This window comes from Lepisosteus oculatus, chromosome 7 (genome assembly GCF_040954835.1).
Source record: "Lepisosteus oculatus isolate fLepOcu1 chromosome 7, fLepOcu1.hap2, whole genome shotgun sequence".
Lineage (NCBI taxonomy): Eukaryota > Metazoa > Chordata > Actinopteri > Semionotiformes > Lepisosteidae > Lepisosteus > Lepisosteus oculatus.
The window spans coordinates 34,257,594-34,271,802 of NC_090702.1; the positions used below are offsets into that span (position 1 = coordinate 34,257,594).

Genomic DNA, 14,209 nt, shown 5'->3' on the forward strand with positions numbered 1-14,209 from the left:
TTCATTCTAGTTCAAAACTGAAAGTCATCCTTTAAACTATAGCATGGGATTTAGTTATCACTCCTTATCCTACAATTAATACTTTTGTTAATGTCTTTCAGTCACACACCAGTACCTTTTATTTCATTTAACAGCAGTTGATGTTGTGGTACATTTATAGTGCAGGACATTTCATGAAAGAAAAGGCCTTGCATCTTTTCCTTTTTTAATTCATGGATTTTTTATAAAGATAATTATACTCTGATTCTATAGATGTTAAAAATATTCCCAAAGTTATACTAAAAGAGTAACTTTGTATTGTGAATAGAATTTTTTAAGAAAACAGAAAACAGTTTGTAGTCAATGCAATAAGCTTGCATACAGGTGTTATATTAAAAAATAAGAGCTGTAAAGATGAGGTAGATTTTCAATTGTGACAATCAACAGGTTTATATTGCTTCATGCAGTAGTGAAAATGATGTGTTGATATTGGTGTTGTTTCTCACTCAGACAGGAGATCTGAAGGTTCTCTGTGTTATAAAAGAATTGTATTACTCTTTGCTGGTGTACATTGAGTACAAATAGTGATGAGGGAGAAAATAGTTCTCTGAAGAGGTAGAGCTAAGGAATAGGAGGTTTCTTTGTTCTCTACTGTCACATCTCTTCAAGTCAAACAGCAGTGTCTTGGTGCAGACTTGTCCAGTCATCTGACCAAAATGATTTTCAATCACTGCAAACTCAGCTCAGCTGGGATCCATTACCTTTCCTGTCTCCTTCATTTTGTATTTATAAGGCACAATGATCCATGGGAAATATTACGTCTGACCTCTTTGACTGTTATTGGCACCATGGGGATATTTTTAAATCTTTCTGTGGGCCATTGAGTGATTATTCCTCATGTATTATGGATTTCATACAAGTCTGATAATATGCCTGTTAACATGAGCCTCTTCCTTTTGTCTATGGAGACCACCAATTACTATACATGCTTTGCTGAGTCTATTTGCAGTAGATATTACATTTCAGTAGCCATAATCTCTTTTTGGTCAAAATATATAATCTGCTTCATTTTCTTCCACTTTATCACATTTGTTCAAATTGAATATCTTTTGCACATGGCTGGTGTTTTAAAGCCTAAAATAGCTTGATTTTTTTTAGAATATGGAGTATAATGTCTTGAGTGTCCTGACTGGTGTGGAAGACTAGTTTTCTGTCAGGTTTTATGATGTTTACTTTGAATAAAAAAAGCTATGGTGGTATGGTGGAAAAGGGCCAAAGGTAAGAATGCTTGATGTTTTATTTTGAGGAAAATTTGGATTTTCGGAAAATAAGGTGAAGAAATATTTAAAATTGGAAATCAGAAAAATTATAGAGTTAATTAAATAGCCCTTTATTAAAAACAGTTAAGTGATTAAGACTTCTCAAGAGGCTTCAAGTGCCTAAGTCTTTTCAATATAGGACACATAGCATTTATATCAGTATTGTAAATAACAGCACTGTGAAGATAATGTGATCGTTTTCAGGGCACTGAAAAATCTGTTACACCAAGTCTTTAATGTTTTTGTCCACAGCTTGTTGTTTTCATCATCCACCTAACCAATGACTCTCTTTTTTAGTTGCTTCACGTTCATGAAACATTCCTGGACTATCATTACAACTGGGAGCTGGTGATCTGGTGCATTTCCTTATCACTCTTTTTGCTGCGGTTTGTCACACTGGGATCTGAGACGAGTAAAAAATACAGCAATACCTCCATTCTTCTAACTGAGCAGGTACTCTTGATGGTGCATACTTTTTGCTGTCCTTACTTTTGAACAAGGTTCTGTCTTTTTTTTCTTGACTGACATCTCCCTAATGGGAATGTTACATAGTCTGCTCCCTCACTGCCACAGCCTGTGGAGACTCACTCTCTTCCAAAGACTCTCTGTGCTCACAAAGCAGAGAGTCACTTTTTATTCCCAGGGATTTCAGTTTTAATAAAAGCGCACCTCAACAAATTTGTGATATCCATTTACTCTTAAAGAAATTAAGATTGCTGTATAAACAGTCTGTATTTTCACATTCACACTCATAGCAGCTTCTTTCTGAATTCACATTCCTTCAAGCAGGAGAAGACCAGATATTTTGTCAACAAACATTTAGAGAAAGGATAGACTCAGTGTTTTAGATCACCAGCAGAAAACATTTAAAGCACACATGCAGACCACAATCTGGGATTAAAGTACTTTGGGGATAAAAGTGCTTTTAATGTGTAGCCTACATTGTGAGAAACAATGGTGCAAAGTTTTGGATTCACACTGTTAGCTTGGTAAGTTACCACTGTTTAAACTTCCAATTCCAAATTCATTTTCTTTAAAGAACTTGCAGTTATCAATTATTCTTTTAGCTCTGCAGAAAAAATGAATAGATTTATATGATTTTTCTTTTCTTGTAGAAATTCTTTCTATAATGGTATTTTGGCTTAAACATCTGGCTATGATATCTTCATCAGATTATCCTTTTTTCTTTGCGTTCTTGGGTTCTCTCCACTATTCACATCCTGTCACCACGTCTCAACCAGGAGGAGATCAGCAAGACTGAAAGGACCACATTGATGGTGCTCCTCTTCAGAAAAGCCTGTTTAGATTAGGCAGTGTGACGAGGGGTCACTGTCCTGTTGGGAAGTAGATATAATTCTAATAGGTCTCCAACATGGGAAAGCATGTGCTGCTTCTAAATATCTTGATATATCTCAGCAGCCTACAAACTTGTATTATCCAAATCTAACCAGTGCCGCAACTGCGGAGACATCCTCAAATTGTTATTGATCAATCCTGATTCTTCAATGTGATTCTGCTAAGGTGATTTCTTCAAACTGTTCTTCTTCCTGATGTCAGTATGTTCTAGAGGCTGATGTAATATTTTTGAGTCTCTGGACTTAAACACTTTACAAAAAAGAAAACCATTTCGTTCATGCTCAATATTTTATTATAACTGGGTGGGAGAGGGTGTATAAGCCTTAGCCTTGTATAAAACAAGCTTTCATTTGTATATCTGAGTATTTTTCTGTGTTTATGTTTATTCTAGTTTGTTTTAATGTCACACATTACCTTTGAAGATAAGCACACTGTGACAAGCCTTTCTCCAGAGTTTGTTTACTCTTTCAAACTGTCTTTAGCACTTTATACTAGTTTTTATTTTAGAGTTCACTTTAATAGCATTGTTAAAACTATTAACAAAAGGAAGAAAACCAAACCTGTCAGTTCTAGTGTTCTTGTTTGTATGAGTGAAGCATACAGTTCAGTTTAATGGTTATATAGATTTATATTTTTTCCAGACTTGTCCTCTCAAGTTACAGAGTAATTTTATCTGAGAAAAATTGTTTTATGATTGAATGATTTAGTGATTTAGTAAATTATGCATATGCATGCACATAAGAAAGAGTATAAAATGTACACATTTATTAATCTAGATTCAAATTCTGGCCTGTCACTCATATGTTAATATCTATCAGCTTATTGTTTTCGGTTATATTTCGTGATCCTTTAATATTTTACTTTTTATATGTATTTATCAGCTATAGTTAAAATGATTTCCCATTGAATGTCCTGTAATAGAAGGTTAAATATAGTCATCAAGAGGACGTTTGCTCACTCTTGACTGGACTTTATTGTGCTCCTAGATAAACCTGTATCTGAAAATGGAGAAGAAGCCTAATAAGAAAGAAGAACTGACCTTGGTAAATAATGTGCTCAAACTGGCAACCAAATTACTAAAGGCAAGTGAAGTTGTTCACTATTTCTGAAAGAAACCCAGTGAAGAAACACACAAAATTAAACTTTCTTGCATTCTAAGTACTGCATATATTTAAAGGGGAAAAGTATTAATTTTGCTACAGGTTGTACACAGTGTTTTGTAATCAATCAACATTTTGACTTGTTGTGTTCCTTAGGTCAGTACATTGTTTTATATGGTGAGATGTTTCTTATGGGAGGTTAGCCAGAGCCAAACTCAGCTCTGCTTAAGGGCAATTAATGATTTATATCTAAAGCACAGAGGGCCTTTGAATTTGTGTTTGTAAGGAGGTATTGATTATTTAATACCACTGGGCTTTTGTCTAGTGGAAGTATTGTTAAGAATCTCTCTTCTTTATCAGGAATTGGACACACCATTCAGACTGTATGGACTGACCATGAATCCTTTACTTTACAACATTACTCAAGTGGTTATCCTGTCTGCTGTATCAGGGGTCATTAGTGATCTCTTGGGCTTTAATCTAAAGGTGAGTTTGTTAATTGATTCCAACTCCGGTGTTCAAAGACTAACAACTGATGGTCTTGATTGCAAAGGTTCCGTAATTTAAAGGTAGTTCATCTGAAACATCCTACACTACAGTACATATAACTTACATTCTCAGATGTTATCACTGGTTTAAAATAAATGCAGGTTATTTCATCAACAAACAAGTGAAAGTGACAACTCTTTCTCTTTTATTCGTACTTTTAGATGCTCAGGCTGAAAGTATTGAAGTAGTTTGTTGTTTTCTCCTTGCCCTGAAAGCATTTTTAAAGTTACTTGAGTATTCCAAGGATAGGATTTTTCTAATGGTCTCAGTCCTCTGCACCCATTAACGATAGTGATAGTTATAAAAATAAAACATAAAAAGATGATTGTTGACTGCATGACAGATGCATCTTATTGTAAGTCATTTCTGAAACTATTGACTGCTGAGGTCATATACATGGTCCTTAAAAAATTAAAGACTTTTATTTTTATTGCTTCATGGTGAAGAAAGACTCTATACAGTTCAGGGTGCTTATTAAATTAATTAGCTTCTTCAGAGAGCTGTCAACTACTTTTAGAGTGTAATGAAAACTTTGTAATAAAAGAGCAGTGGAATTTGTTATACAGACAAATGGAATCATTGATAGCATGTGTCCATGGAAAAACTCGGTGGTCACTGAACAGCTTCATGCACTGCTATCCTTCTGGGTGCCCAAGCCATCATAGACACATTGAGCTGTGCACCAGGATGTGCCATTATTCTTTGAAAAGTGTTCTTCTGGTCAGAGGTTTTTAAATGATCATAATTGCCTAGTAGGGAACGTCTACAGTACTGTAAATTATCATTTGAACATTACTGAATATTTCTGTGGACATCAATTTTTTTTACTTTGAAATTTGAGCTCTGAATCCTACAGGTTTGAGGCATCTTCACATAGAATATTGTGACAACGAAAGTCTGTCTCAGTGGTTTTGCTTTGAGCATCTTTAAATATCTAATCCTAACTCATGTGAAAGGGTAGTCAGGAGAACATAGTCACACATCTCACCTCACCTTGACATCTTTAAAGATACTATCTAATGTTTTATTCACAGCTCTGGAAGATCAAATCATGACAACAACAAGCTAAATGAATATTTCAATACCCTCCTGAAGTAAAGGAACACGTACTGATTGGAAAAGCTGCAGAAACTAACTTTGGGCTCCTTGATGATGAACTGTGCCCCATTCTAAGACATATCGAAGTGCTTACTTTTCAAACACTTGTGCAATTCAGATATTTATTTTACCCTTTCAGTGTTTGTTCTTCTCATTTGTTTTAGTAACTTGTTTTAATTGGAAAGTATTATTTTAGCTCTTTTGTTGATGGAAAGGGTGAGCAAGCAGCAGCAAAATGCCACATTTAAATGGTTTCACTGGAATTAAAAGGGTCATTGCACTTTTGATCATTTTTGTAAAAAAAAACCTAAGCAACTCTTGAGTAATCTTACTGCATGAGTAGTGCTGAACCTGCACAAGAGTTGTGAGTTCACAATGAACTTTCAATGAGGCTGCTGTTAGACAGGAGAATATATTTTCAGAACAAACCCAAGCCAGACAACAACAAAAACATGTTTCCTAGCAGGGTTATTCATTCATTGGCCTGCAGTGTTTTCAAATCTGCTGTGTGATAAGGCTTCACAAAGGTGGGCATTCCAGCAATTCTAGCATAGGTTTCCAGAAATCTGTCACATTTCATTAGAAATGATCTGCACAATTTCTAGGACAGGAAGATTTGTTTGCCCGTGCCTCACCGATGTCAAAATCACATTGGTCTTATTAGAATCAGAGAACAGCATCCAGAGCTGAGAAACAGCAGGAAGCAAGAACTGTTTTTGTTTTCTTGCTGTAAATTAGAGTACGTGGTCATTAAGACACCTAATGAAAGTAATCTCTCTCTGTAATTGCCACCTTCAGTTCCCCCTTGATCATTTTGCGGGTGGGTCCGTAGTCACTTTCCTGAAGCAAGATCTCCAGACCCTTGTGGAAGAAGTCTTCAGGGAATGTCAGTTGGCATACATTTTAATCTTTTTTTTATTACCAAGTGTAGATTAAGCTTAACACGATCCACCTTTGTGGCTGTTTGTTTGGTCACAAATCTGATGTTCTCAAGATTTTCTCAGAAAAATGCACACGTCACCTCTGAGCAAAAAGTACCAGACTTGGAAACTAGCCTATTAATACATGTAAGGAAATGCAAAGAGCCGAACCAAAGATTGGAAGTCTTCAAGCCAGAAACCAATGGGCAATCATCCTTTTATGAACAAAAAATACTCTTTTGGGTCATCACAAGTGGCTCAATCACTAAAGGTGCTAACTTGAACACTGAGCATTTGAAATCTACTGTATGATCACAGGTCCAAGCCTGGGTCATATCACAAGCCAACTGTGACTAGGATACCCCAGGCACTAGCTGTCAATTGGCGGAGTGCCACTGAAGGGAGGGTGGGATTAGTAGGCCAGGGTTTCCTTCGTTCTCTCGCAATCAAAATATTATTACTACTATATACAATTTAGGTTGAACCACGTTAAAACCAGTAGCAAACTACAACAAATCGCCATTTATGTGTCCGGAAGCACTCCTTCACTGTACCGATAAAGGCCGAACAGAAATTACGTTAAGTTATCAAAGTAGTGTGCTCTCAGCAACACCATGATCTCTGCAGTCTCCCAGATGCTCGCAGATATGCACACTTGTCATTAAGAGACATGGACTCTCCTCCAGTCGGGCGTGGACCGTACAGTATGTTGCTGTGGTGCCTTTGATGTGATAAGACCAGAATGGCTCTAAGGGAGGTGGTTCAGAATGGAATCTGCCTATATTCTCTCCTTCCACCTGCGGTTGTAGGGTTTGGAGCTCCTAGCCAAGATGTGAAAAGCACCCAAAGTATTGTTCCAAAATGGGCGAGTATAAAGAAAATAATTTGTGATTCTAAAATTATAAAAAGGTGGAAGAATATCCTTTTGAGTATCTTTAGGGAAGAAAGAGGAGATTAGAATAGAAGAATACATATCTGAAAAGGTGTGTTGTACATATCGAACCCACCAAATTCAAGTACCAAGTTCACAATGGCTTGTAGATTGAAAGATATTAGGAAGAAGAAATTGTAAATAAACAGGATTAGCCTCTCCGCTAATGTTGAAAGCTGTAATAAGAAAACTGTTACGGCTGCAGCTTGCAAACCCTTTCCTTTAGGCCTCAAGTTATGTGGCTCAGTCAAAACATACTTTTTGATGGTCAAGCTGTATTTAGAGCAATAATAGTAAGTGCTACAATGATTGAAAGTATTTTGACAGAGTCTAGAAATAACTATTATTTAAGACACTGGGCTTTGCTTGGCACCAGCTGGGCATGCCTGAAAATGTGCACTTTTTAGAAAGAAAATGTTACATGTTTCAATGTTAAAGCATCTTAAAACGAGTAAGAGCTTTTTTGTTATGTGTGTGTGAGACAGTCTGTTTGAATATGACCAAAGTGCATTTCATTGGATGAGAATGTATTAGCAACAGCTTTAAGAACTTTGCTTTTTATTGATAATGCTTTAAAGGAAATATGTTGCTTTTTGTTTTTTGCTTGTTTTTTAAAGCTGATCACTCATGCTTTGTAAACAATTTAATTAAAAACATTTGTAGCACTGAAGAAAGGTTCACGACATTAAAGAAGCTCAATTATTTTGTTAGTGAGAAAAAAATATTCTATGCATTGTCATTTTTTTAAAGACCGCATATTTAATGTTTTAGTTGGAAGTGCTTTTGTGAGCAGATTTTATTTATAAATGTTCCAGGTTTTTATACAAATTAAGGATACATAAGTATACTTAATAAGCTACAGTGCTGTGTTCACTACACAGACTTGAACTGCTTTAATTCTCTCCACTTTATCACATGACACTGTAATTAACATAAAAATATTAAAACTGTGTCCGACAATTTCAATGTTTTGTTCCATGTTCTTTGTCATAATTATACCATGCTTTTTTTATATCATTGTTTTATGTGTTTGTATTCCCACTACAAACTGAAGGTGATACTGTATATGGGTTTAGCATTGCACAGCAGATTATATTTTTCTTTATTCCATCCACATTTCCTAGATGCACTACACCATTATTTATCTCAACCAGTTGGAGAAAACTAGTGAATCATTTCTGTCAATGTACATTACAGTGGATATAAGATCCTGACATGTTTATTTTCTTTCTGTAAACCAGTAGATGGCACTGAAAGTACATAAGCTAACACTATTATTTAGGGAACACTTTAGGACATCATAATATATTAATGCATTGACCTAAACAGTTATATATAAAATACCATTGGGGTTAATGTCAGGCTAAGGCCAACATTAATGATTTGTTACTAACATGTGATTTATCTACAGTAGAGGTTGGTTATTACCAAATTAAGTCATTACTAGTACTTCATTAATATGTTACATTCATAAAATGTATATAAATGGCAATTGCAACACCTAGCTTAAAGCTAGGACAATGTGCAGGTAGTGATTGGACAGAATCCAAGCACAAGAGGCAGGAGAGTGGTGGAACACCCGAAGAGACCTGAATGGTTGGGGCTCGAGTGCTCTGTTATGGGGGTAAAGGAGGTCATAACAGAATAATCAGCACAGCCCAGTCAGTAAAGAACTGGCCGCTCCAGCTGGTCAGCAAAGAAAAAAGAACCGGGTGAGGTGTGTTGGTCTTAGGAGAAACCAGCTCATTCCATCCCTGGAGAAAAGAAGGAAAGGCTGGCCTGGGACAGCTTTGTAGATACTGCCCTGTAGACACTGCTCAGCACAGCCCTTTGGTCAGAATCAGGGAGCCCTGGCTTTGAGATGGAAGCGACTGGCAAGCTTTCCTCCAAAAAATGAACCACATGGGTCTTGGAGAGCAGCCCTGCTGAGTAGCCAGGTGTGCAGGTTGGCACGTTCGATGGTTAACGTGCTGAACAACCTGGGATCACAGCTGTGCTTCTCCCTGAAGGCTTCTCCAAGAGGAGCCCTGGTCGGTGCAGCTGCAGAGGACGATCCCAGTCAGAGCAAAGGAATTCTCGGGGAGCTCAGACTAACAGAGTGATGCTCACTAAGCATCGGAACAGGAGCAAGATGCCCGGCACGGCTCTGTTGGGGCACTGGTAGGTGGTTAGAAACTTAACAAAATAGAAAAGGGAAAAGGTGACCCAGACAGCCCGAGACACAAAATGTCGAGAGAAAGAATAAGAGTTCTAAAGGTCTGGAGAAAAAGGCTCCCTCAAAGAGAAGCCAGAGGAAAGACTAAAGTGCAAAGGCTGGACTCTCTACAGATTTGCTCTGTACAGAGAGAGAGCCCTGGAGACCAAAGCTGCCTCTCGAAGCTGAAGCCGTGGCGCAGGTGCAGCAACGGAGGGGGCTTTAGAAGCGCAGGGTGATTCAGCGGAGGAGGGTGAGTTCGGAAGAACAGAACCTACACACTCAGCCCGTTGACTGGGATTGGAAAGCCATGGCTCCTGGGGTGCCACTCACGTGGTCGTGGGGAGCGGATTCCCGCTACCAAGCAGAGGTCTGGTATCCCGGGGCCACGTACAGTAATTAGCCGAGGAAGCCTCAGAAGCTTCAGCCCACCGGAGCCCACAAAATCCAGGAAAAACGAGGAGAGTGGAAGTGGCACCTCAACTGGGATGAAAAAAAAACGTGTCGAGACAGGTAATGACGAAGCACAGTCAAAGCAGTTCCTCGGCATTAAATAGAGAAACCGCAATTAAATGATAGATTTGATCATTACTAATTAAGATAGATCATCAGAAGGAGATCCGGTGAGAGCAAGCAAGGTCTGGAAAACAATGAGAATTTGACAGTTTCCTAGGGCAACTGCCAACCGAGAGACATTGCATGACAGCGTCGTAACAGATTGCAAATATTAATTTTTTAAAATAATTTTTGTCCCGGAGAATCTCAACTGCTTAATTGTAACCCAACCTTGTAGACTGAATAACCATAATAAAAATAAATTAGTGATTTTAAAATTGAGCTATATCAATATATATAGAATTCATATATAGAATATGCTGCTGGTTAGGACTCTCTTTCCTTGCACTCAGATGGTTTATAGTAGGATACTGAACTGCTGCCAAGATAACTATGAGAAATTAATTATTTCTATAAGCATTTTCTCCAGTGTAGTTTATTCATCCTTATTAATGGAAACAGTGCCAACTGTCTGATCAAGCTAAATGTTTAGTTTATAAAAGTCTTCAGGGACTGCACATCTTTTAAAAATAAATTTGGGAGGAGTGATACTAGAAGACCAGTTTCACCTGGACAAACACCAGCATCCTGCATCTACTCCAGAAATGACTGTATAGATTTGAATTCTCAGCACAGGTCAGGTTGTAGTGTTGATAGCTATTAGGAAAAGTATTATACTGTAACAGTATAACAACAGTTTAGAAAGAAGATCTTTCTATATTGCGTCTTCTCCAGTTTTTTGTTCTGTTTTTAAGGGAATATTTTTTAGTTATTATTTGTATCATAACCAATTTATGCTGCAAGCATCCAGATCCAAGACAGTCTACACGTAAAACACTTAAAAAAACACAAAGTGTAGTATAATAGTACATTGTGTAAATTGTAGCATTAAAAGCTACACTAAGGCAAATTAGTCTTTAAGTGAGTGTTAAAAATGGAAACGGTAACGTATCTAACGTATCTGGGCAATGAGTTCCACATACATGGTGTGGCAGTGTGATTTTGTTAATAGATATTGTATTTCTAGCTGCTGTAATACTGAAAAAGGCAACTGAAATACTTTCTGTTATAATGAAAAGTTAAATTGGTTATCTACTTGGCAATCATATTCTTATTGGAAGATCATTTTTATGGATTGTTACTCAGATCTGTTGCTTATTGTTTAAATGTCTTGAATAATTTACAGAAGCAGGTTATTTTGTTTAAATCTCCTTAAGAAATATTCATATAAATAGTTTATTCATAAATCCACATTTCTGTTAATGCATTTATTTAATCCTTTCATTACAAAGGATCTCGATGCAGTTTATATGTAGGAATGGTCTTCTATTACTGATGCATATCACCCACCTGGGTGCCAAATGGTAGCCATTATGCACCTGCTTCCTCTCTACAGTGCAGATCAGGTGGAGAAGTGATTACCAAATTAATTAAAGAGAAAATGTAGGCCATTTACATGCTTTATGCAAATACAGAGTGGAATTTATCCCCTATCACGAACACTGCTATGGCATCTTTAACGAACAAGTGATCAGGACGTTGCTATCATGTCTCATCTGAAAGACATCACCTCCTACAGCACAGTGTCCGATGCGCAAAGTGATGAAGGCAGCTTAATGTGATAATGATGATGTGGACTCCCAAGGCATATTGTACAGTAATTTAATATTTTTTTAACAATGTTTGGTTAGCCAGCAGCTAAATCACCCTGCAGCTCTCAACTGGCTGACTGAAGCTAAGCAGGGTTGAGCCTGGTACCCAGTACCTGGATGGGAGATCTCCTGGTTGCTGCTGGAAGTGGTATTAGTGGGACCAGCGGGGGGCGCTCACCCTGCGGTCTGTGTGGGTCCTGTAGTGGGTGCTGTCTTTCAGATGAGACTTTAAACCAAGGGCCTGACTCTCAGTGGCCATTTCAGTGGTCATTAAAGATCCCCCTGCATGTCTCGATAAGAGTAGGGAGTTGTCCCGGTGTCCGGGCCAAATTTCCTCCCTCTGCCTTTACCATGGCCTCCAAATTGTCCCCATGTATGACTGGCTTGCACTTGCCCTGCGATGGACTGGCACCCTGTCCAGGGTGTACCCTGCCTTCCACTCATTCCTTTCCGGGTAGGTTCCAGCTTCCCGCAACACCGTATGGTATAAAGCGGTTTGGCAAATGACATAACAAATTTTGGTTTTGAATTGTTTCTTAATACCACTAATGCTAAGTGTGCATTATTCCATTAATGTTCATACTCTTGTAATGGATTTACAGTAGCTGAAGATCCTTTTGTGCTTAACTGGTTATATGGTGTTCAGCACTGCACACAATGGCAAGTTCACACCACAAGCATCAAAACACACACAGGAAAGAGTCAAACTATATTGCTTTTAAACTGATTTCGGATCACCCAACTGTCAGTTGTTTATAAAAGACAAAAAACAACTTCCCAGTGGTATTTTCTTCTCCTTCTGTAGCCTTTAAGGCTTCCAATTTTTTCCTAATATTTGATCTCGACAAAACATGAATTATTCTACAATATATACAATAGGTAGAATTCTAAACTTACATATTAGTTGTCTGCATCTGAAACTAATTGTCTAATACTGTACATACTGTTTCATAAACTAATTTGTAAATGTTACTTTTTGTTAATCAGGTTTTAATAAGCTTATATAAATAAGCTTTAAATAAGCTTAAATAAACCTTCAAGTTCATCACAAACTTTTTAATAATGAGATAAATGTCTTACTGTATATACTGTACTTGGTGAGAAGTATATTTTTCTAAAATTGTGATCTAGTGAAGATACGGTGAGTGCTGATTGCTTTTTGTTTCTTTTGCGTCTCTGAGGCCTCCCTGTAATAAAATTCTGTTATAAGATCTTGTTTTACCAAACCGATATTATTCATGTGGGATGCAGCATATTTCTTATTAGTGGTGCCTTAATATTCAGATTCCACAAAATGTCTATCCTATCTGTGAAACTGGTTTAGGAAAACAAAATGAAAGCAGTTCATGGCCATTTAATGTCAGTCTTGACACAAAGTAGAAGTGATGTACATTCCTTAAAATGAGGGGAAAAATCAGATAAGAAAACCAGGTTTCTATGGTGAGGAGGGAAAAGGTTGTACAGTATATGAGATCAATTTGCAAACATCATGTAGTTGGTAAAGTAACTCCTGAGCAAAATGCTGTGTATGCATTTTATTAGACTTTCATCAGCTATCTGATATTCCCCATTCAAAATACTGCTGAAGTTTTGCAATAGATGTGTAAAATAAAGAAACAAGACATTCACTGCATTCCCAAGATAACCTGTATGTGAAATGCACAGAATATGGTTCAGAATCAAGGTATAAAGACCTGTTAAATTTCCTGGTGATTGTTTGCTTTGTGGAGACCCTATTGTCCAGAGAAAATATTTATTTTAGATGACATACGTGTTTTTATAGTTTTTATGGTTCTTAGTATTGGTTAACATTGTGTAAAGTTGATATACTTTGTATTTAAAGTAGTGCCTGGATTATATATTAATAATCTGTTGCAACCAGTTATTAAAACACTTTTTATGATGGACTAAAAATGTAGATTTCTGCACCTTGCCACCTTAACTTAATGGTGGTTGTGACTGATCCTCCTCACTTTGGGCCATGGTGGAGGAGGACCCACTGTAGGCATACAAACCCCCAATATCCGGTTCCCTGCACCGTATTTTACCCCCCGTAAGAAAATTAAGGTAGAGAGAGGACCTGGTACTTGCTTGAGGACCAGCCCTTGTATGTTAAGATTTCCACACTTTGTTGATATGAAACCAATGCTGCTGGCCCAGTCTCCCATCTGTAGCCTTGTCAGGGGGTCCCACAGTCTGAACTACTGGCTTGGATTCCTCTGTCTACTGGTTCCTTTCCCAATGGAGTGAACAGCTGTTTGGAGCTCAACAGTAATAGCATTTCCCATCTTCCCAGGGAAAAAGATCTGTGCTTCCTCCTGTGACAATGGAGTTAAGGCATGTAGTTTTATATTTTTCCTTCACCTAATCCTGCTAAACCAAGCACACTGTAACCACTGGGGTGAGTAACCAACTTTTAGGGATCATTTAAGACAGGGGTCTTCAACCTGGGTTGTGGAGAGCCCCAGCCTAGTTTGTCTTATAAGTCAGCTGACTTTTATGAATAAGGAACACTAATATCAATCAATAAATAATTGATTAATAAAGCAATTAAAT

General features: G+C 37.5%; 1 protein-coding gene across 3 annotated transcripts in view; it reads left to right on the forward strand.

The window, feature by feature from the left end:
• LOC102689674 (protein PHTF2) overlaps positions 1-8,264 on the forward strand; it is a 93,731-nt gene extending 85,467 nt beyond the window's left edge. For all 3 annotated transcript variants that reach the window (XM_015352647.2, XM_015352649.2, XM_015352648.2), the window contains 4 exons: positions 1,596-1,751; positions 3,641-3,736; positions 4,115-4,240; positions 5,338-8,264. In XM_015352647.2, the coding sequence (XP_015208133.1) occupies positions 1,596-1,751; positions 3,641-3,736; positions 4,115-4,240; positions 5,338-5,358 (399 nt within the window). In that variant the 3' untranslated portion in view covers positions 5,359-8,264. The remainder of the gene's footprint in view (positions 1-1,595; positions 1,752-3,640; positions 3,737-4,114; positions 4,241-5,337) is intronic.
• The last annotated feature ends 5,945 nt before the right edge of the window (positions 8,265-14,209 follow it).